Source organism: Sphaeramia orbicularis, chromosome 6 (assembly GCF_902148855.1).
Source record: "Sphaeramia orbicularis chromosome 6, fSphaOr1.1, whole genome shotgun sequence".
Classification (NCBI taxonomy): Eukaryota; Metazoa; Chordata; class Actinopteri; order Kurtiformes; family Apogonidae; genus Sphaeramia; species Sphaeramia orbicularis.
In genome coordinates this window covers 34,325,225-34,348,565 of record NC_043962.1, presented here as the reverse complement: position 1 = coordinate 34,348,565, position 23,341 = coordinate 34,325,225, and the positions used below count along the sequence as shown (strand labels likewise).

The window sequence follows — 23,341 nt, the reverse complement described above, 5'->3', positions numbered from 1 at the left end:
CCTGATGGCTATTACACATCCAGGCCTGGTTTGAAAAGAGATCTCCTTTACATTTCATCAAAGCTTCTCAATGGTCAATGGTTTACTGGATATATAACAATGGATTTTTCCTCTTTCATTGTCTTCTCATTACTTCTCTCTCTTTTGCTGATGTTCCTGATTGGGCTGCCATAACCACAGCTGGTCCTCAACATGGAAGATAAATCAACCAATTAGAGTGTATTATTTTAAGGGCCAGGTCCAAATGCACCAAATCAGTGCTGGCGACTAGAACTGCACACCGCTGACACTCCTCATATTAATCTTGATTACCAACAGCCCAGCCTAGTGAGCTGGGAGAGAAAATGAGCTTTTAATTGGGATTTGAGGAGAACGGGATAGAAGAGTTGTCTAACGAGGGAAGAAGTGTGAAGCAACGTGTGTGTTCAAACCTCACATTTAGAAGAGAAATCATTTTTACCAGCCATGTGTAAGTGTTAGTGTTGGCAAAAAAAGGGTGTGAGCTTGTTTGTGGTAGGATTTAGTTTATTTGGTGAATATTCCTGCCTTTAAGATAACAATATTTATATTGAACTCCATGTATATGGCTTTAGGGTAAGTCAGTCATTTGTGTTCCCCACAGTGTGTGTGTATGGTTAGCAGGGAGCTGTCAAGCCAGCTCCCGGGGGATACTTATGGCCGACAGCAACATGTAATCTAACATGGAAGACATGCTTGGTAATTACCCACTCCAGGCCCATTTGAGAGCTCTTTGAGTGACAGCCTGTCCATGTGCATACATGTTAAAGCCCCTATATGGCTGCGAGTGTCAGTGTGGGAGTGAGTGTGGTCTGAATCTCTGCTCAAACGCTTCTTCATTTGACAGTAGATTGTGGACTTTGAAAGACAAGGCCATCTAACCCCCATCTCTATTTCCTCTGACCAAAACCCTCATCTCCCTTCCCCCACTATTTATTTATTTCTCTCTCAATCCTTCTCTTGGGCCTTCTCTTCTTCCTCATCTCCCTCAATCCCTCTCTCTCTCCTTCCCATCTCTCAGATTTGCTCCTCTAGACTAATGAGAGAGGAGAAGATGACACTTATTTTCACAAGATGAATGATCCCTCATTTGAATCAGTGTAGGGGAAAGGAAAAAAACACCAACACATTTAGACCCTTAATTGCTTTTTTCCCCCCAAAGAAAGTCAAATTAACATTTAGATGTTCAATAAATGTTTTGTGTGTATTTCTGCCATATTGTGTGTAAGTTTGTGTGTGTGTGTGTGTGTGTGTGTGTGTGTGTGTGTGCGTGCGTGTGTGTGTGTGTGTGTGTGTGTGTGTGTGTGTGTATGGAGATAGTAATGAGAGACACACGCTGAGGATTCACTAGAGTGTGACGGCAGGACAGACGCCGGCGTCGCACTGCACCGATCACACACTCTCCAGCTCAGACTAAATGCCCTCTCCTGGCTATTGTTTTAATGGCACACATGTTATTAAGTCACACATACTCAGGCACGCTATATACACACTATCAAAGAACAAACACTTTCACACTGAATACATCTTTACCGTCAGTTTCTAATCAGATGCTTTTTTATTTACTGAGACAATAAGGTTTAGCAGAATTAGAAACAGATTAGTGCTTTGGGTCTATTTAAAGACATTTCTGTTCAAAGGGAAAATACTGTAATTTCATTTGTTTAATCAGCTGTTAGTGACATTTGCCTTTTCCTAGCTTCCTATGGCAATGTGCCTTAAGACTGAAAATATAAACTTAATTCTATCTAGAAAATGCATCCTTGGACTTAACTAAGCAAATAACTATAAGCCTTGTCTTGGATAATTATTAATAAGTCTCAGCTGCAACATGTTCTTTAAATCTAACTGATGCAGTGAGTAGCTTATCATTTTTTTAACAACCATCAGTTTGATAGAGAGCATAAAAATTGGACTGTGTTACAGTAGAAGAAGGTCATGTGGTCTGATGAGTCTAGATTGAACTTGTTCCAGTGTGATGGACGCATAAGGGAGAGACGAGAGGTGGATGAGGTGATTACCCATCATGCATAGTGCCTACAGTACAAGCCTGAAGGGGCGGCATTATGATCTGGGGTTGTTTCAGTTGGTCAGGTCTAGGTCCAAAAACATTATGTGCCCAAAAGAAGATGGCCATAAAGGTTGTGACTTTGAATAAACTTAAAAAAAGATATTAGTCTGGGACTTTTTATCTTTGACCAGACTGTGTGCATGTGTACATTACATTTCAATATGAGCTGCAAATATATCTAATTTCATTGATTCAACTTTTAAGATCTTTTGGTCATGTTTGTAAAGCTGACAGAATGTTCACCTACCACTTCATTGTTCATAAAATGTTAGTTAATCTAACTCAATCTAATAGTTATATTCCTATGTGAAACCTACATATATAAGATAAGACAAGACTTTATTTATCCCACCATGGATAAATTTCACAGTTAACAGGAGCAACATACAACAAGCAATCACACAGAGAAAAGACAGGTAGAAAAACGACACAAGTGAAAAAGAAAAATATTAAGATACTGCTGATATAATGCTTTATATTTACCTGCAGTGCTTCATTAAGTAAAAAGATGATTTGCCATCAGTTTTGTTAAAAATGATCTCCAAAATAAGGTGAAAAACATTCAATCATCAATATACTATAAAATGCAGTGCTGCAGATGTATGCATCTGTAAGATGTGTGAGGTGAGATGTGCACATCGATAAAGCTCCCAGGTTGTTTGGCACTTAACAGAATCGGTTAAGTGAACCTGAGCTGAGGCTGTGTTTAGTAAATATTTAAGGGGCTTGTTCCTACATTGCTACCCGCTGTTTCGTTACGCACCATCTTTTATTCATAAATACCAAACTCAAATTAGTTTTCACCCAATTCTGAAATATGAGTGTAATTAAGTATGTTTTCTGCACAGGCACAAGAGCTCTTTACTAATTAATGAGCTGCCGATTCATTATTCATGAGTTGAGATGAACGTGTAAATGCCTTGGCACGCATTAAAGGCCTGAGCCTGCATGGTGGTCCAGGGTGGGGCAGAATTTGGGTGATGTGAGGCAAACCTGGCCCAAATGATAGAGGAAGATAGAGGAATGAAGAAGCAGGTCAAGGAGAGAATCAGAAATATGGACTTGGCCTGATTGAATCAGAGTAAGTGCCCATAAAGTTTTTATGATTGTGCCATTATCTCCTCTCCTCTCCTCTCCTCTCCTCTCCTCTCCTCTCCTCTCCTCTCCTCTCCTCTCCTCTCCTCTCCTCTCCTCTCCTCTCCTCTCCTCTCCTCTCCTCTCCTCTCCTCTCCTCTCCTCTCCTCTCCTCTCCTCTCCTCTCCTCTCCTCTCCATTCGGTCATGTATGTTGACTGGGTGTGGCACAGTGCATAGAAAATTGGATGGCTTTCATTGAAGTTGACATATAGTGAAGTTGACATTATAGTGACGTTAGTCGGAACTCTATTTCATTAGTTTCCTTTAGATAATAGAAATGTTGTGTAATGTCTCCAGATCTTGGGAATACCCTAAACACTAAAACAAGACTGTTCTTATATGGGAGTGATCAAGAAAAAAGCCTTCTTTCAAAGTGTTCCTCAGACTTTCTCACTGCATGTGGGTGGCACATACTGTGTATCCCTGTCAATGTGTGTTTCCGCATGAGGTTACTCAGATTTATAAACCACAAATTATGTTCATAATTCATAACAAAGCCTAACTACAACATTAAAACGTTGTCTGAGTTCCAAACAGCTCTCACTCTGCTGAATCGACCACCAGTGTAAGTGTTTCAAGGAAATACAAAAAGTTTCTTTTTTGGGGGGGGGACGACACTCACAAGAGATGCCTCATTTTTTAAGTTAAGTGTCTGTCTGCATGTGTTGAATCAGTGATGTTGACAGTCTTCTTTTCTAATTTTAGGATAAAAACCTCACATGATCAGCTTTTTCTAGCTTAAAATGAAAATGCAGAGGTCTAGACAGACATAAAAGGAATGGGAGGAGAGTAACTAACACAAGTTAAACTGGTCACAAGATTTCCTTTCCACCTTTATTACATTTCACCTCTTTGTGTTTAAATCTACTCAGGCTGTATATTGTATGAAGTAATAAATTCAAGGCATACTGTGAGAGTGACACAGTACAGCTTTTACCAACCGTAAAGAAATGTTTCCTCTTTTACTGAACCTTCATTGGATCCAGGGAATGAGTAATAAACCTTAACTGTGTTTTTCCACTAAATAATTTCAAGGATTTTACCCCTTAACCAATACAAATCACTTGCTAATCATACCATATTTATTCTCTTAGAGGAAATTGAATCATTAAAATAATAGCTCAAACTTGGCACAGGAGTTACCCTATGCACAGAGTGTGATAACAGTTCTTCTTCTGGTCTGAATATTCTGTTCTATTCTTAATATGCAGTCTCATGGAAGTCTCATTTTGTGAAATGACCGTTTTTTTGGTTGTATTTGCTTAAATTATACTTAACTTTGTAAAATGTCCTCTGTTGTAGAATTTATAATTAAACACGTTTTATTTTCCCTGAAAATGAAGCCATCTGTGTGGCATTGATCTTCATATATTAAGGACGAGCGGTTCATTTTCTCCGTAGCGCTGTTTGTGTGTTAATGTTCTTTTTCTCCTGACTTGTTCCTTTTTCTCTTCCTCAGAGCTACAGCCACTCATCGAGGACAGATAATTTTCAAGGATGCTCTGGCCCAGCAGCTCTGTGAACAAGGAGGTGAGTAGCAGGGTGAGACACACATAGCCCTCCTCCCAATCCATGGCACGGATGTGTACTGTATACTGTATATAGGCACTTATATTCATTCATGAATAGATGCATATATGTTAAAGCCCATATATACATTCTCCATCCCCATATTCCTTCCCATTACTGTCCATCATTTGCACACATTGTGACAATATAGATGACACAGGATGGTTGATATGCTGCTTCTTCACGACATTGGCATTGCAGCACATTCTGGCTCTCTCTGCCTAATGATGCAGCCAGAGCCAGAGATATTTGGATGTCCTATAGTGCCAGCTTAATTTCAGCTTATGCTAAACTCAGCTTTTTTTTCTCCCTCTCTCTCTCTCTCTGCCGGAGATTTGCGCTTTATGGCCGACAGTTCTTACATCCACTTTCAGTGACAGCCCTAAGTAGCTATTGACAGACAGTGCATTCCCACTCTGCATGCTGAGTGTGTATAATTGCTTGTTTACAGGGAAAAAACCTCCTCCTCACTCAAGAGCTCCTCCTTGTAGATCAAATTTGACTTTAATACTGAAAGTGGCTGAAAGTAAACTAACTGCTGCTGGGGTCTGTTTGAGTAGGGAAATAACTGTGAAATATATCCATGTGGCAACTTGAATTCAAAAGTGATAACTGTGTTTGAGGACTTGCTCATTACAAGTGTGTCTCTTAGCAGGTCATTCAAAGCACTACCAGTGATCCGAGCTCTTTGCCAGGCAGAGAGTGCTCAATTTAATGGCACTATGCCATTTGGAAAACATGGTGCATAGAGCCCTCAGTCAGGCCTGGAAGAGTGACAGAGAAGGAGTAATGACGCCTCTCCTCTCTGTATCCTTGCCCAGGAGCTCATCGTCTCTCCACCACTGACACACTGCCCCAGTCTTGTCCCTCTGCAAACAAAATATCTCCAGCCAACAACCCTCTTGTCGTTGTTTAGAGCCAAGGCCACACAGTGTCACGCTAAGTCACTATTGCTCAGAGCAGACAAGTTAAAAAGAGAGATTTAGACCTTACAAGGCCTTGGAGGAAGCAAGTTGTGAATAGTAGGAGACAGAAAACTAGCACTGAGGTAATATAAAAATGTTCTCTGCAGGGAAAATCTACTCGTATGAGAGGTATACAGCACTGTGCTCAGGACACACAGTCTTAACCCTCGAACACCTAAACATTTGCCAAAAGTACTGTATCTACTGATCTAAAATGGTTTTAACTTCTGAATCACTAATCCTTTAACTACAGTTAAGTAATTCAGTTTGTCATCTTTTTATGGTCATCAGATATGACCCATTTGGACGTTTAGAGGCTGCATAGTGTACGTGGAAACACTGTCATGTTCTGCAACATTGATTCATCAATAAAACCCATGTAGTTTGACTAATGTCAGTGGTTGTAGATGCTCATTTTGATGTTGAGTTAATGATACTGTATATTTTACTGAAAAAGTAAACTTTTCTTTAGTTTTGTCTGTTTTGATATAATATCCTTCAATCTTTCTCTGAGCTTTTAGTAACATTTACATGGTCAGTAAATTATATACAGGAAAATACCTGCCTTTCCTTAAAAAATGCAAAATGCAGAGGATAAAATGATGATGAAATGTAAAGAAAAATCATTTTGAAGTGACCACAAAGACAGTTCTAGGCATTTAAGGGTTAAGTAATAGACAGATGAGAAATGTTAGAGGAGCCACTAATGACAGTTTGTTTCTAACAGGTGAAGGGCAGGTGGAAAGATGAAACTTAAAGGCCAGAAATTGCACATGATTTGAGAGGTGGAAAGGTAATTAAAGTGATTTTAAAAAAAGAAAAGCAGTTAAAGTGCTCTGTAGATACACAACAGCAGACTTTGTTACAGCTGCATTTCCATGGATTGCCAACAATGCATTAGTGTTCCTGTTGTCAAATGATATAAAAAATATGAAAATTCAAAATGAGAAATGAACATGGATGCAAGAGAAGGTGAAAAGAGGCCAAAGAGGGAGGAAACCGAGATGGGTCTGATCATTTATGGTCTCTTGTGGTTTGCTAGGGTGCAGATAGAAATCATTCATCTGTGCTCTAGTCATCAGAAGTTGAAATGAATTATCAGAATTTAAAAATGGTAATAAACTAGAATGTATACGCTTTTGAAAAAAAGTCTAAACTTAAGGACAAGTTTGATGTTAATCAAACAATTGTCTTCAGTAGTTAAATGGTATTGGAATGTTGAGACTGAGGAATACTGCACTTCAGAAAAACCATTGGAGTGAAAATATACACAAAAATCATTAATTGTCTTAGGCCCTCAGTTAGGTTACCAACAGATGAGACAGGCCTGTAGGCTCACATAGGTTACCATCCTAAATCCATTCACTCAGTGGTAAAAAGAGTACAGGCTGCCCCTTAGTATTAGCATTCAAAGTGGAATGGAAGATGCATGGCCAACTCAAGTCACTCCACAAGTTCATATGCTTAAGACTCAAGCTTTGAAGAACTGGGGAAATGAAAGCTATCTGAAGCAGGGTTATGATCCATGGAGGAGGGGAGTTAAAGGAAGAAAAGACAAAGAAAGGGATGAAGGGAAAGAAGGCAAGGGCTGGCTGCTCAAATAAAAAAGTAATCAGAGGTGCAGATTTTATGAACAAAATGGAAAGATTATCCAGGGAATTAGAAAAAAGGTGACACTGATGTAGGAAAGTTCAGAATTATGGCGAGATGGAGAATGATAGAGATCGTTCAAATAAATTCTATTGTATGTAACAGATTGAATGATACACTAGAGTAAAACTATAAGCCTTTAACTCATGTAGAACATGTGACATGCAGCACTTTACTTCTCACTGACAGAAAGCCTCCCTGCAAGTTCATGGAGACAGGTGTTTGTTTAAATGTTTCCACTCGGGTGCCCCTAAAAGCCTGCTGAAACATAAGCACAGGCTGGATTTTGTGTGTGCATGGGTATAAAATTATCTGTCTACCAGTGTTGGGGGATGCCTGGCTCCAGACACAGTGCTCCCCCGTCTTCTCTCACAGCTCTCTTCTGCTGTGCCAGCAGTCTTCTTCACCACATCCCTTCATTTTACCTCCAAATCATTCCTCCAACTTCCCTTCCATTTGCTTTGATCTGCACCCAGTATATTCCCATTACTTTCCCCAACAACCAGCCCAGAAAAAAAGTACATATTTTGTTCGTATTTGTGGATTTGGAAAACAAAACTATTGGCAGTCTGACAAATTCTCTTGCAAACAAATGAAAAGCACAGCACAACAGGATAGTTTGTGACACCAATCAGCACACTGCCAAATTGTTTGGACAGGCTGCTGGTACTTTAAACCATGACACGGCAAAATGCAGATTACTATCCCAGTTTTAAATGATGTAAAGTATAGAAAGAGACAAGCAGGAGGATGAGACAGAAGTGTATTTCCTCTTCTACTGAGCAGCCATAAAAAGACTTATTAAGTCCAGATGAGAGGAGAAATGGTGGGGGATGAGCAGAGGTAGGGGTGGGCCAGAGAAGTGTGTTCTGTGCTCAAGGGTGGAGTGGATGTGGGTGGTGAAGAGCACAGCAAGTCGTCCATCAGCTCTATCTCCTGACAGCAGGACCAGCAGTCCCTGCTTTCAGCCCAGCGTTGCCAGGTCCTCTCATTTCCACCGAGGGAATAAATCAGGTCTTTATGGGCCTGGCCGAGCACTCTGCACCCCAGATGGATTATTAAAGGGACATATAACTCAAAGGGGCCGCTGCTCCCTGAGGGACGCCTGATCACAGCGCAACAGAGGAGGGGACGGGTGGCCTCCCCTCTCCCACCTCCTCATCACCCACAGAGTCTGCCAGCCAGTCTGCTTGGCTGGCTGAAGGCCCGTCTGCCTGCCATCCCTCATCACTCACCAGCAAGAAACCTTGAGACCTCACTCATCTATATGTCTTCTCCTACGTCCTAACTGTCTCCTCTGCCCTCTGTTATCAATGTCTCTGACAGTAATTTAGGTTGATGTTCCTATGAAATAACTTTACTAAGTACAGAAATAGAAGATAAATGTTTTTAAAACTTAAATCTTTACAATCTTAATTATCTTTCACAGTGCACTTTATTTTATCTGCAAAACTATAAGACTTAACTCCTAGATCTAAGACTGAAAGACTTGCTTGTTTTCTCTTCAGCTCCTTTCATCTTTTACAATTATGTCTGTGTAATTTCAACTGGATTTACCTCAAACACTTCACTCAGTTGTTTGTTGAAGAATGTGGGTTGTGCCTGTTCATCTCGAACACACAGTAAAGGATTGTTTGACAGAGCAGCTTATTCTGATGTCTCAAGAGACTTGAGAAACTACCTAATTCTCACTGAGGAAAAATGTTCAGTATTTACCTCAGATTTTACCCTTTACTTAAAGGTATAATCTGGAACAGTGAAATATGAATTATGAATATGATAATGAAACGTCCTAAAACATTTAAGGCTTTGTTGTCTACACCGTTGCCCATAAAGCTGGAAATAAAATACTTTTGCCTCTTCTCATGAATAATTGAGACAATGTGGTTTATTCTTGATAGATAAAGTGTAACTGGGACTCAGTAAAATGTAATCATTACATAGTCAAATGTGATTACTGATGTGTATAAGTAGGAATAAAAAGAAGAATGTGTCTGAAAACAAAAATTTTTCCAACTTCATGGGCAGCACTCTATTTTGATTTGCGTACTTAGATTATATGACATATTTTATTAATGTTCAAATCCAAAAGAATTCTTTATATTATTCATTGTCGCAGTATATTTCAGTGACAACATATAACTTTTGTAAATGTTCACACTTAAGCCAATGTACACGCCTTCCTGATTTCCTGGTTTTGTGGTCAGTACTTGGCATTGTACTAATTGAACTAACTACACTCAATTTGTGACAATTTCATTAGAACACAACAACATGTGAATTTATGCCACAAAACGTAAAATGTGAATACAAATGTACATTTACTTTACGTACTTTACATACATTATCTTGCCCGTGAACATCTATGGGTCACATCAGCTCCTAGTGTTGCAGGCCACTTTTTGGCTATCAACACAAACTACCTACTAATCTCCTCACTCCCTCTCTCTCGTCCTCTTTTTCTCGCTACTTTAGCAAGAGAAGTTACCTATTTAATGCTTAAAAATGTGATTAGCAGTTAATACAGGAGTAAAGAGAATAGTATTTTTTTGCCAGTGTCGTCATCACCACCTCACTCACCTATAATTATTGTAATGTTACCAACTGAAACCCACTCCCTAGTTTTTCCTCATTGGAACCGAATGACTGCAATTTGACCCTGGAGCACCATCTCTTTATAGTCATTGTAGAAGGAAAAACAACAACATCCTGCGTCCTGGTGAGTCAGTAATAGCAACCACAAGTTAGACGGGAGCAACTAGACTTCAAACATCATCAAGAATGTGAGTCAGATGAAAAAAAAAAAAAGTAGACGAGAATAAGGGAGATTGAAAGAGTGGGTGAAGTTTATAGAGTGGGGAGAAAAAGAGGAACGAGGAGAGGGAGAGGAGATTAGAGCTGGAAGATGGAGAGAGAAGGGGGAGAAGATTTAACATGACTTGTGCCCTGCGCTCTTTGTGCCAAGATGTCTGAGTCTGCCAAAGCTTATGCTCACTCCGTCCCTGCTCGTATCACCCCCACCACCCCACTCATCAGCACCCATTCGGTTTTACTCCTGGTATAGTTTACTGAGGACCCTATCCTTTTTGTTGTATGTGTGTGCATGTGTGTGCATGTGTGTGCGTGTGTGTGTGTGTATGTGTGTGTGTGTGTGTGTGTGTGTGTGTGTGTGCATAGTAAAGAAGTAGCTCAGAGGGTTGGGTCAGCTGTGGAAGGCAAAGCTGTCTGTGTGTGTTTTTTGTGCACATCTTTTTGTGTGTGTCCCTCTGCATGCATGTGTGTTTAAACCCTGGCCAGCGAGATACAGGCATTAGCAGAGATGAGCCGCTAATAGAGGAGGCAGTAATTGAAGTCTTTAAGAAAGTGAGAGGGGATTAATCCAAGTGAAATGAGCGCCACTGTCTGCTCCCGATGCGCAGAGGGTTATGCAGTGAGAGACAGAATGGGTGTGGATGGAGGGGTGGGCGAGAGAGAGAGACTGTGATAGAAGGCAAGTGAGAGAGACAGCAGGAGAATGTGATGAAGCATGGAGAAAGAAAACTGTAAATGAGGCCTTTTTGGAAGCTTGAAGGGATTATCCACCCAAAAAAAAAAAAAAAAAAATCTTCCAGGCCTTTCTCCAGCCAAATGGCCTCACTAGAAAGTCTGAGAGCGATTTAGAAGGGTTTGTTTAAGAAACAGGAAAGTCTGCAGAGAGCAGAATATCAACCAAGCATTTATTACTCTGTGTCAGTTTGAGTGGGTGGATTACCAGGAATTGAGTTTTACTACATGCCCCTCTCAGGTTTAATATGTAAACTCAACAGTCCCAAATTCTAAACATGTAATTGTAGATTCCACTTTTCATTTACTACAAATGTTTATATGCTTCAAGAAAAACAAGAGAGCTGCACATGCTGGGATTGATAGGGCCTCTAAACATGTTTTGAATCAGTAGACACCGGAGGATTAGAGGAGGAGGAGGCAGAATGGGCAGAGTAAGGCGAGATGGAGAGGGAGGAAGAAGGCCCTTTGATCTACGTTTAATGGGCTTCATCGTCAAGCTCGAGCTCCAGCCATGAAGCTGAGCATCAGGGCCCACCAGAGCAGCAGCAACTGTCGCAGCTACTGAACCGCCCAGTGCTGTCAGACAGGCCACTAAGACTCCAACTTCTACAGTCAGCAGCAAACTTTACCACCACTCTGTGAATAGTAAATCCATTTCTAAGAGCCTGGAATTTGGAGCCAATTGGAAGAAATTGGGGCAGCTAATGAAAGTGAAGCTCAAAGTAAGGACATTTATAGAGGTATTACAATAATAAGAAACTGGCTTTGATAATCCCTCTTCTCTTGATTAAGGTTCTGTTGTTTATGGGGGGTTTTAGGTGGGCTCTTAAATATAAGCCCCTCTCTCAGAGGAAATTACAGAACCGTTGTAAGGTGTGAAAGAGTCTTAAGACCAGAGTTAAACTTTGGAAGGAGACTTCAGTGTTTTATCTGAGTGTGCCTTATCAGGTGGGCAGGCGCACCCTGGATAGCGCGTATCCTGACAGATTATCCCTCTCTCCAGTTTGGAGTAAGAGTTTCTTAAAACAACCCACCTACTAGAGCAGAGTAAAGAGGCTCAAAAGGGATTGAAGGGCGACATGTTCACTGAGGTCAAAACCGCTGGGACTGATGATGAAACAAGGTTAAACTTTAAAACTTTAATTTTCTTACATGGTCATGTAACACAGACATAAGATAAAGCAAATGTGTACAAATGGAATTGTCTCTCATGTTCTCAGTAGGTAAATTTGAATTATACATCTGAAGTATATATAGTATGGCTGGAAAATAATGAGACTAACGTCATCACAATAACAACATCAGTCAGAGGGGAACTGAACTGAAGACACAACGGGACTGAAACTTTCAGGGGCTGTTTATGCTCGTCCATTAGTCAGTGCCATATGATTTACGTCTGCACGCTGTAGTTTGACTTACATAAACCCAGTCACATTATTTACGTAGTAGCCACACCTCACACATTCATCACCACCTGATGCAACTAATTTTTCAACAAGTCCTACCCTCAACATTTGTCAAATGGTGCAGTTTGTTAAACTTTTTTGTATATTTTCCTGATGTAAAAGTTTGAATTAAATGCAGGGTTGTTTTAAAGCAATCTATTTTATCTACTCATTAAACTAAACTAAAAGTTCTGTAACTTCAATTTATTAAACTGGAGCCCATGTGTAATTATCCATCATTTACATTTTCCAATCGATTGCAGAACACAGATGATATAAGTGACATGTGTACGCTGGAGCCCCTAAGCAGTTTGCCATAATATGAATGCAGACTATTAAGTCTTTACAGTGAAGCCAGGGTTTTTTGAAACATCACATTTGATTCATTAAATCTAACCACTCACTACCCTCCTCCATTCATTTCCCTCCTCTGCTCTGAGCTGTGTATCCCTTGGGTGAGATTGATGGTTGAGTGTGTTAGCTAGGCAGTGGCCACAGATTACAGCACATAGGAGCCTCCGGGGACGATGGCGGTTAATTGGCAGTGAACCGTTAATCACGACTGCCCGGCCTTTCATTACGGAAAGGAATTAACATCAGCAGCCAGGAGACTGCAGTCACGGCCAGCCAGGACACAGAGAAAGTTTGTTTCACTGATGATTTTAGTGCAGGCCCTTACCTTTGCAGTTAATGTCTGCTGCACATTTTGATTGAATTTACATTCAGAACACATTAAAGGTCTTTATGGCCTGTACATTTACTTTTATTATTAGGTCCCTTGACTAGTAATAAAAAAAACATTTGGGTAGTGACTTGGTATTCTGTCATTTAAGTGTTTTTATGTTCACTCTTATTGTGTATTTTAGCTGTTAATCTGTTTTTTTCTGTTCTATATGTTTTTAATGTACAATAGATGTTTTATTGTTTATTAATGTTTTATTTAATTTCTGTGCAACACTATGACTTTGAAGCACTTTGTGACTGGTGTGAGTGAAAGGTGCTATATACAGTATATTAAAAAAAACATTGCCTTGCTTTTATTCACAAGTTCAAATTAAGTTTCATACCTTAACCTCCCCAACTGTTAATATACTAACAAAATGTCATTAGATCTTGACTTGTACATTTAAAATATTGCCAATATATAACTCACAATATCGTCTTTCTTCACTGTTTTCTGTTTCAGCTCCTACTGAGTCCCCACTGAGACCTAGTCTAGGTGAGTCAGCATTTTATAGCATGATTTCATTTGTTAAGTTTCAGCACTGTGACCACATTATCATCTAAAAGTGGAATTTAGAATATCCCTCCACCAAGGCCCCACAGTCCTCCAGTATTTTGTTGGTTTGTTTGTTAGTAAACCTCATAGTCATGTAGTTAATCAAACCCCATATTTTGCAATGTTAAAAAAAAGCGCTAAAACGTATTCCAGGGTCTCCCCTTATTTATTCATCTGCCCCAGAATTTAATGGACTCACCCTTGGTCCATGTCCTATCCTTCCATCATGATTCATGATAATTGTTGCAGTAGTTTTCACCTAATCCAGCAAACCAACAAACCAGCAGATGCAGGCAGATATATCACCTCCCTGGCAGATGCACATAAATTACTACATAAAAAGCGCAGGTATCATTCAGATTGTCCCTAACTGTGAGCATATGGTGTGTGTTTGTGTGTGTATCTAGTGGAGGTCCATGGTAAACATGCTGTTCTGCGTGATGACTTTGACTCCAACCTCCTAGGAGAGCTGGACCCCAGCATATGGTAGGTGAAAAGGTTACAACTCCCCTTGTAATTGTAGGATGTAATGACTAACTACAACTTCAGCACTGTCAGTCAATGTGTTGTGTTTTTTCAATATAACTGACACATTGCTCTCCTCCTGTCTCCTTTCCTTTCTTCTTAGGTCTGAGTGCAGTAACTGTGATGTGGGAGAGCAGTGTGGTGTACTGATGCATGGCAGAGCGGTCACTTTCTGTGAGCCCTTTGGAGAGCGAGAGCTGGTAACTGCCATGTTTGACCACATAGAAACCGCTGTACATTTTACGGCCCATGGACCATACACTCAAACCAACCACTTTAGTGGCCACAGCCACAACCACAATAAATTACGGCAGTCTAGCTGTAACCACAGTACAATCTCACATTTAAACATCTATATTACCATAAAATCTCTTTAAACCGTCATACTCTGTTGCCATTTTAACTAAGAAGGTCATGTGAGGTTCTACAAGAGGGTCTGTAAACATGCTTAGGAAAAGTTTCCTCCATGGAAAAATCTAAAGGAGAAAAACACAAGTTCTTAAAAAAATATATAAAACTCACTATTTTTATGGCTTGTGCTAAAGTTGTAGGTTTTATGGTTCTTGCCAACCAAGGAAATATACACAAATCAAATCTTAGGTATATACAACTGAACTAAAACTGAAATAAAATAAACCCGTCAGTGTCTTAAACTGTTTATTACTGACTGTGTCGTTCTGATAATAACGACAAGCATAAGGATTTTAAGTATCATATCATGCCTTGAAATATATCATAAAGTTAGGCTTCTGGCACATGCACATGTTTTATGTGTACATTTATTGTAGAGCAGCTTTTCTCAGCTCTCAGCTCAAATCTTGCTGCACCTGTAGAGTTTCTGCTTCAGACAAAACTACCTGCTTATATAGCTTCAGTGTGTCGATATAATTCATAATATTTCACTTCAAAATGAAACCAAAGGGGTGACAAGACACTGTTTTGAAGAAAGAAGAAACTGTGATCATTTTACAGTGAAGAACAGTTAAGTAGAAACATTAATGCATCGTGCAGTTTGTATATTATACCAACACACAAAAATGCTCCTAATTGCTTATCAAACCTTTATATGCCCTCTTTCTATCTTTATTTCAAACTGCTTACTCGGCGGGTAGAGATGAAAGACAATCAGCAGCACAGAAGTGTTTAGCGCCATGATTCTATTTGCCTCTGTGATAAGCATTTGCTTTGTCTGTCACTGTTCCAAATGTTTGAAGCTGCTGCCTGGCAGCTCTTCTGTCAAGTACAAGAAGCGTGCACATCCAGAAACACAGAGGCTTTTACACACTGATTATTATAAATACAAAGGCACAGACACTCAGAGCACATACATTCATACACTTCTGATGTCTCTGCTTCTCCTGCATCTTCTGTCTCTAACATACACGGACATTATGAAAGATAAATATGTTATCTCTTAAACATTCAACTGGTATTACACAACAAAAAAATGGTATTTTAAGAGTAGTTCATCATTTCTATTTACATTTCAGCTCACTGTTAGATATTCTAAAATCACAACACAGTTCAGCATATGAAATCCAACTGGAATTACTTATGACTGACATATTATTTTCTGTTGAAATGTACATTTTCTGAACTGCCCTGGGTCTGTTTCTTTCTCTGTCAGTCTACTGTACCTCTGAACACCAGCACAGCCTCTGTCCTGCAGTTTGCCCTGGGTGAGTACTCCATCACCTCACTTGGCTATTAATAACACAAAGAGGAAAAACCCTGACATCTGTATGAGACCCTTCAGACCTAGTTTAAACATCATAGCATGTAGCCCCCATTGCCTGGACAAAAGTACTTCCTCAGGAATCATCTTCAGGATACAAGTGTCCTCAGTCTTATTACACGGCAGTGGTTCTTAGGGTATTTTTGTATTTCTCTCTCTTTCTCTCTCGTCAATTCTTTCTTTCCTTCCCTGCTCGGCCTCTCCTATCACGATAATGAATATTTTACAATATTCTGGAAAGACACCCAGAAGACCATGGCAGAGTTTTTAGAGATGTTGTATTTTTCATGTCCATTACATGCATCCGCCAATTTGCCTGGGAGCGTGGCTGGCAGGAAATAGGAGTACATGCTGTAGCGATATCCCCTTTACCCCCCCCCCCCCCCCCCCTCCTCTCTCTCTCTCTCTCTCTCTCTCTCTGTCTCTCTCTCTCTCTCTCTCTTTTCCCCTCTGTCTGGCCAAGCTCCTGTTTACAAGTCACTAATATGAGTTTGTGTTGCAGTAGTGTAGTGAATTAAGCAGGTAAGTACAGAGGTGCCATAAAGCAGCAGCAGGTTAATGCACTGTTGTATTCAGTGGGGATGGGGTCCACCCTGCAGCCCACTGTGGAGCCTGATGAAGCATGGACACTGCATATTGTCAGGTGGTGGGGTAGAGTGAGCAGAAAAGAGAAAAGGTGGGGACTCAGGGGTTAGCTTTGTCCTCCATTAGTAACCTTTGGCCCTGTCTGCTCCAGAACAACCCAGACAAACCTGCATTTTAAGGACCACATATAGTCTGGTTAAACACAACATCACCAAGAAATACATAAAAATCTCAGGAGTGCTGCTGTAGCTAGCTGTAGTTGGTCTCTGTCATTACTGCTCCTTACCCCCTACTAACGTCTCTCAATTCTGTTAAACTGCTGATCACTTAGTTGCACCATAACAACATTTAGCCATTTTTTCCACTTGGGTAGAGCAGGGGACGTGGGAGCAGTCAGTCAGAAGGAACCATCATGCCATGCCCGACTGCCCCTTCAAATAGAACCAGCTGGTTAAAACAGGACACTAGTTAACAGTGTCATTGATGTCATCTGTGGTTTCTTTCCCCAGGCTCTGGCTCCTGCCGGTTCAGTTACTCAGACCCCAGCATCACTGTGTCATACAGCCTAAGTGCTAACCCCAACACCTCAGATGACTGGATCACGCTGGAGAAGATCAGGTCTTCCCCCATCTCTTTAACTTCCATTTCATTCCACAATCCTTTCCATTTGTTGGAAACATCCACTGCCCCTAAAGGATTAAGTGTTCCTTTATGGCTTGAGAAAATTTTCCTACATCTGAAACTGTGGTCAGAAAAAGTTGGCTTTTTAGAAATATGTGATTTCCACAAAATAGTTGTGCTACAATCATAATAGATAGATAGACAGATAGATAGACAGATAGACAGATAGACAGACAGACAGATAGACAGACAGACAGATAGATAGATAGATAGATAGATAGATAGATAGATAGATAGATAGATAGATAGATAGATAGGTAGATAGATAGATAGATAGATAGATAGATAGACAGACAGACAGACAGACAGACAGACAGACAGACAGACAGACAGATAGATAGATAGATAGATAGATAGATAGATAGATAGATAGATAGATAGAAAACTTTATTCTCTGTTCCTAGTAAAAACAGAAATTCATCTTTTGTCACGGCTGTAAGACAAAATTTAAAAACCAACCCTCAGGCATTAAATACGTCCCAAAACACTCAAAAGCACAATACAATGGATAAAAACAAGTAAAACACATAAAATGACTAAAAACACTAAAAGCACAGTGCAGTCTATTTTGTGTAATTAAGAGCAGCTATTGGGAAGGGATGAACGATCATGATGTTTCAACTTTAACTTCAGTTTTGACTTACTTAACCCTTTTTTTTAACCTTTAGTTCATGTACATTGCCAATAATACTGCTGCAAATGCATTCACTGACCACAATCTGTGTGTGCTTTTCTTTTTAGAGCCCCTACCAACAGCAGCACTGTGGTCCACCTGCTTCCCCTGCCTCTGCACTCCAGGGCTGATGGTGTCCGTCTCCGCTGGTCCCAAGAGGCCCCCCAAGGACCTGAGGGTTATGAGTCCTGCTGGGGGCTGGACAATGTGCTGCTGGTTAATGCTGCTCATAAAGCCCCCCTCATGGAAGACAACTTGGACCCACCAGACACCGCCAACTGGCTCTTCTTCCCTGGAGCGACTGTTAAGGTACACCCATTGACTTTAATAAGGATTTAACACATGGAGTTCATTAACATGGGATCAAAGTCTTGTATTTGCAGGGTTAATGATATTAATAAAGAACTTGCTGGGAACACAAATGTCACTCCTTCTGTTCTATGACATGTTAAAGCCTTAGCTGTTTTTTCACATCTTTATTTCAAGCCTCTCTTGAACCTTTTATCTTTACAGATTTTGTATGTTAACAAACTTTTCTCCGTTTTAACCAGCATGCATGCCAGTCAGAGGGCAATGCCTTATATTTCCACGGTGGTGAAGCAGTCAGCCATAGCTTTGCCTCTACCAGAGACGTTGATCTGCATCGTGAAGAAGGAAGAAGCTACTGGGAAGAAGACTTTGAGAGTCCACCATCAAAGTAAATCAAGATCATGTTCTCATTTCATTATCAGTGACTAAATCATGCATTTACATTTGTCTCTAGGCTGTGAACATACTTAAACTCAACCTGCAAGTACAAGTTTTAAAGGGGTCATATTTTGCTAAACCCACTTTTATTAGTCTTTGGTACATTTATTTGTGTATTTGGGGACCCTAACAGTTCAAAACGTTTGAATTTGAACCGTCCAAGTGCTGCAAAGCAGTCTTTATATTCATTCCCGCAAAAGTCGAGTTGATTTCTACAACCTGTTTCAATTTCTGCTCAATTTTACTAGTTACGTCATGATATTGGCACATATAAGGTCAAGACTTCTGATGAACATTTCTCTGAGTATGCTGTAATTGTTTGTCAGCAGCAGTTGTAGTGAAAACTGAAAATGTGTCCAAACTTTGAGCTGATTACCTAAAATGTTGATTGTATTATGTTTATGTTTATGTTTATGTTTATGTTTACGCATTTGGCAGACGCTTTTTTCCAAAGCGACTTACAGGGGAAAACCAATTAAATCACTCAATCAATCAAATTTTATTTATATAGCGCCAGATCACAAAAAAGTTATCTCTTGACATTTTATATATAGAGTTGGTCAAAACCAGACTCTAAGTCAATTTACAGAAACCCAACAGAATCCTCCAGGAGCAAACACTTGTGACTGGTGACAGTGGCGAGGAAAAACTTCCCTTTAACAGGCAGAAACCTCGAGCAGACCCAGACTCCTGGAGGATGGCCGTCTGCCTTGACCAGTTGGGGTTAAAGAGAGAGAGTAGAGAAGGGGAAAAAGAGAGAGCGATAGAGATAGAGACTGGGGGAGAGGGGGAGAAGGGGGGAGTAGGGGGAGACACATGGAGGCGGTTGAGGATAAGTGAGTGGTGATGATGAGGGCAGGGAAGAGGCCGGACCACCGCAGCAGGTCCAGAGATAATCGTGAAAGAATCTGTGGTTATCCTGGGAAAAACCTTATTAGAATATTTAAAATGGAATGTTTGAAAGTGCTAGGATAGGAGGTGCTCTCGGAAGAGCTGGGTCTTCAGGAGCTTCTTGAAGATAGGCAGGGATGACTCTGTTCTTGTAGCACTTGGTAGAGCGTTCCACCAACGTGGAACGACCCATGAAAAGAGCCTGGATTGTCTTGTACAAGGTCTGGGGACCACCAGACTATGTTCCCCAGATGAGCGGAGTGGTCGTGGGGTGACATAAGCTTTTATTAGTGCACCTAAGTAGACAGGAGCAGACCCACTGAGAATTTTGTAGGCTAGGATTAAAGATTTGAATTTGATGCGGGCAGCTATGGGTAGCCAGTGTAACTCAATGAGTAAGGGGGTGACATGTGCCCTTTTAGGCACATACTACTAAGCTACTTGTGTATTAATGATCACAAGTAGCTGAACAGGACAGAAACCACAGTCAACAACCTGGAGGAGGTGGGGTGTGAAGTGCCTCATTTGGATTGAAAGGGCCAGCGCTCAAAACAACCTTTCTTGTGTCATTACTCATAAATAGGGTTCAAGATGGCCCTGTGGAGTTTCATTAATGAAGAATTCAGACCCAAGCATAGCATTTACAGTTTATGTAGACCACAGGGAAATGTTTTAAAATGCATAATTTCATTTAAAAACAGCGAAATATCACCCCTTTAAGGGTCATAAACCTGATAATATCTATTTTAGGCATCAAATTGTCTCAAATCCAGTTTGAAAATGAATATAAAATTGCTAAAATTGTTTTTGTTACTTTGGTCTAATATGGGTAAGTGCAAGTTAAAGATGATCTGGCTTGTTTAATGCTTATTTGAAACTTGCTAAAAAATGAAGAAGCCCACTGCATCTTGTGCAAGAAAACATTCAAGTTGCAGTAGGAAGTCAGGAAAGCCTAAAGCTGCTGTAAACTGACAAACACTAGTGATTAGTTTCTTTTGCTCTCTATTCACAGCAGGAGCCATTAACTTTTATAATGATCTTAAAATGATCTTTAAAAATTTTAAAAAGCAGAATTTTTTACTAAAACACTTTAATTCAGTTGAATGTTGGGTCAGTATGAATGGTAAGGTTTTGTTTTAGCACCAGGTTACATATTAGCTGGAAATGGTGTTGTGTATTTTGAGGATATCAGTGCTCCTGTAATTAGTTTATATGTGTATATGTGTATATGCTTTGACTGCTGTCACTTGTCATATGTCAAATGATGCCACATGCTGTGTGTTGTACAACTTCAAGTCAAGACACAGGTGAATGCCATGCCTCTGACTGCTACAGAGACCACAGTCCATCTGTTGCGAGTGAGACACATTCACACAAACATGTACACAGACACACAAATACACACTGGACAGCAGAAAGCAAGGGAACATAGTAAGCAGCACTGCAAGAGGAAGAGAGATAAAAGAGGGGAGATGATAGATAGTGTTCCTGCTTGGGAGTAATTAACAAGCCTCATGCACCGGGTCTGTCAGCGCGTTTTTCCATTAATGAGAAGGACCTCAAACCGGAGCATGTTTCTGCAGCCGCCCCACGCCCTCACACCTTCCTGCAGCAAGCCAACATGCTGCTCTGCATGCTAGCTCTCACCCATCAGGCATCATGGGCTGACATGTGCGTGGCAGGCAGGGAGAGTTTTTGCTAGGGGAAATGGTACACTTCACTAAGTGTCATTTAACCCACCACTGGCTGTGACAGAGATGCACCAGCATATACAGCATATGAGAAAAAATAGAAAGTAACAGTGGGGAAAGGAAATGGGAGAGAAAGAGAAAGAGGGAGGAGTGGATGAACACAGGAGAGGGCTGACATACTGAGTTAACTTCTGTCAGTGCTAATGAGGATTCTCTCTCCACTGTGCAGAAATATGTGTCTGCATGTGTGTGTGTCCTGTATGTGTAAGGCCTCTTCCAGGTGATTTATGCGATATTACTGACATTGTGTGTTTATTTACTAGCAGAGTTTGAATTATTGCAATTCTTGATTTCAGAGGGAATGCTATGCAAAAGAGGTTTTCTTTAAACAGTTTATCTGTCTGTGATGTTATGTCAGTGAAGTGCTGATTTGTAGTTCATATTTGGGTCTAATTAATTGTTCATTACTCTATTTGTTTATTCTAAAATTTTATCTACACATTGCAGACCTGTTTCGCCTCTTTAACTAAATTTACTAACATAATTAGGATCATTTGTAAATTATATGCAAGCCATAAGCCATAATAGTGAGGACAAAATAAGAGCTGAGTGAGTGATTCAAAAGACTGATTAGCTTGGCCAAGGGTGTAAATTTGTTTGTTGCTTCATTTGTCTGTCAGCGGGAGACACAGATCTACGGCACCCATTTGCATGAAACCTGGTGGAATAGTTGCATGGTTAAGACATACTTTTTTTTCACTTTTCTAACTACTGAATACCCCAGTCTTGTCTTGGTTAATCATGCAGCATGGCTTAAATGGGTTGTTTTTGAATATGGTTTATATGCTTCCTTATACAGTTTAAGTGTCATTTCAGTGTTCAGTCATACTAGTGTTTATAACTAGATGAATACTACAGTTCAAATCAATCAATGAAACAGTATTTTGGAAAACTGTGAAAAAAAGTCCAGGTTCATGGAAGTCCAGCCCCTTTTCATGAATCTGCTCCAACATTTAATGGGTTCATCCTTTGTCCTAACCTTCCATTAAGCTTCAACAGACAGAGACAGACAGCTGGAGGTGATACTAATATGTTTTTGTGTTCTTAACATACTGAACCCACTTTCTCAACTTCAATTTGTCCAATTTAGCTGGGACATTGAAGGGGCTGTGTATGGGACCCAGTGTGGGGAGATCGAATCAGGCTCAGCCTTGGTATTTGAGCTGGAGGGCCGAAGGAGAGTGTGTACACCTTACCTCGACACCACATCTTATGGAAATCTTCGCTTCCACTTTACCATGGGTAAACAGTCGTCAATCCTTCCATCATACATTTCCTGTTTGCATTTGTTGTTACTTTGTGTTTTGACATTGACAGAGTGATGAGGAGTTTTTATGTGTAGGTGGTGGTGAGTGTGATCCAGGGGAGTCCCATGAGAATGACGTGATCTTATTTGGACGATCCGAAGGCAGACGGGAACGTGTGATTCTTGACACTCTTCCATACTCTTCTTACAGAGTGAGACAAACTTTCTTACACACAAAATATAAATAGTTAATTATTCAGACTGTTTGATACTGTTTTTTTCTAATTTCTTGTTAAATTCTGAATTGACATAAGTAGCAGTATAATATGCTGGTGTTTTTCATGTTTTTTTACTTCAAAGCCCATTTGAACCAGAAATACATTTGTATTGTACAACTGATTACAAATTAAAACGTAAAATACTGTGTAATTAAATGTAAAAGTATGCTAAACAGCAGCTCCCCTCCCACAGTATTTTTCTCATAAACATACTGAACTGCTGAAACAACACTTTCCCAATTTCTTGTTTTTTTCCCAACCAGAACCCTCTGGTATAATCTCCTCATTTTCCGTCTCTCCTCTTCCAGACTCCTGCAGTGGTCTCAGTGGCACTGCCTACCGAGCTACAAACACCAGTCACCCAGTTCTGCCTGGAGCAGCGCTCACATGGAGGTGCCAACCGTCATGTATGGGCAGTGGACTTCATGCAGCTGCTCCCTGTGCTGCCGGGCACTCACACACATGTTGCTCAGTTCTCCATCAACCTAGGCTGTGGCTCCTACCAGCCTGCCAACAGGTGTGACACATTTTAAAACTAGGTTAGACAGTG

At 40.4% G+C, this 23,341-nt stretch overlaps 1 protein-coding gene across 5 annotated transcripts in view; it reads left to right on the top strand.

The window, feature by feature from the left end:
- The window catches only part of reln (reelin), a 109,850-nt gene that overhangs the window by 47,722 nt on the left and 38,787 nt on the right, over positions 1-23,341 (top strand). For all 5 annotated transcript variants that reach the window (XM_030136425.1, XM_030136423.1, XM_030136426.1 and 2 more), the window contains exons 4-14: positions 4,685-4,755; positions 13,587-13,619; positions 14,087-14,165; positions 14,308-14,404; positions 15,832-15,883; positions 17,034-17,142; positions 17,947-18,187; positions 18,430-18,575; positions 22,358-22,509; positions 22,610-22,725; positions 23,100-23,308. In XM_030136425.1, coding sequence (XP_029992285.1) covers positions 4,685-4,755; positions 13,587-13,619; positions 14,087-14,165; positions 14,308-14,404; positions 15,832-15,883; positions 17,034-17,142; positions 17,947-18,187; positions 18,430-18,575; positions 22,358-22,509; positions 22,610-22,725; positions 23,100-23,308 — 1,305 coding nt within the window. The remainder of the gene's footprint in view (positions 1-4,684; positions 4,756-13,586; positions 13,620-14,086; positions 14,166-14,307; positions 14,405-15,831; positions 15,884-17,033; positions 17,143-17,946; positions 18,188-18,429; positions 18,576-22,357; positions 22,510-22,609; positions 22,726-23,099; positions 23,309-23,341) is intronic.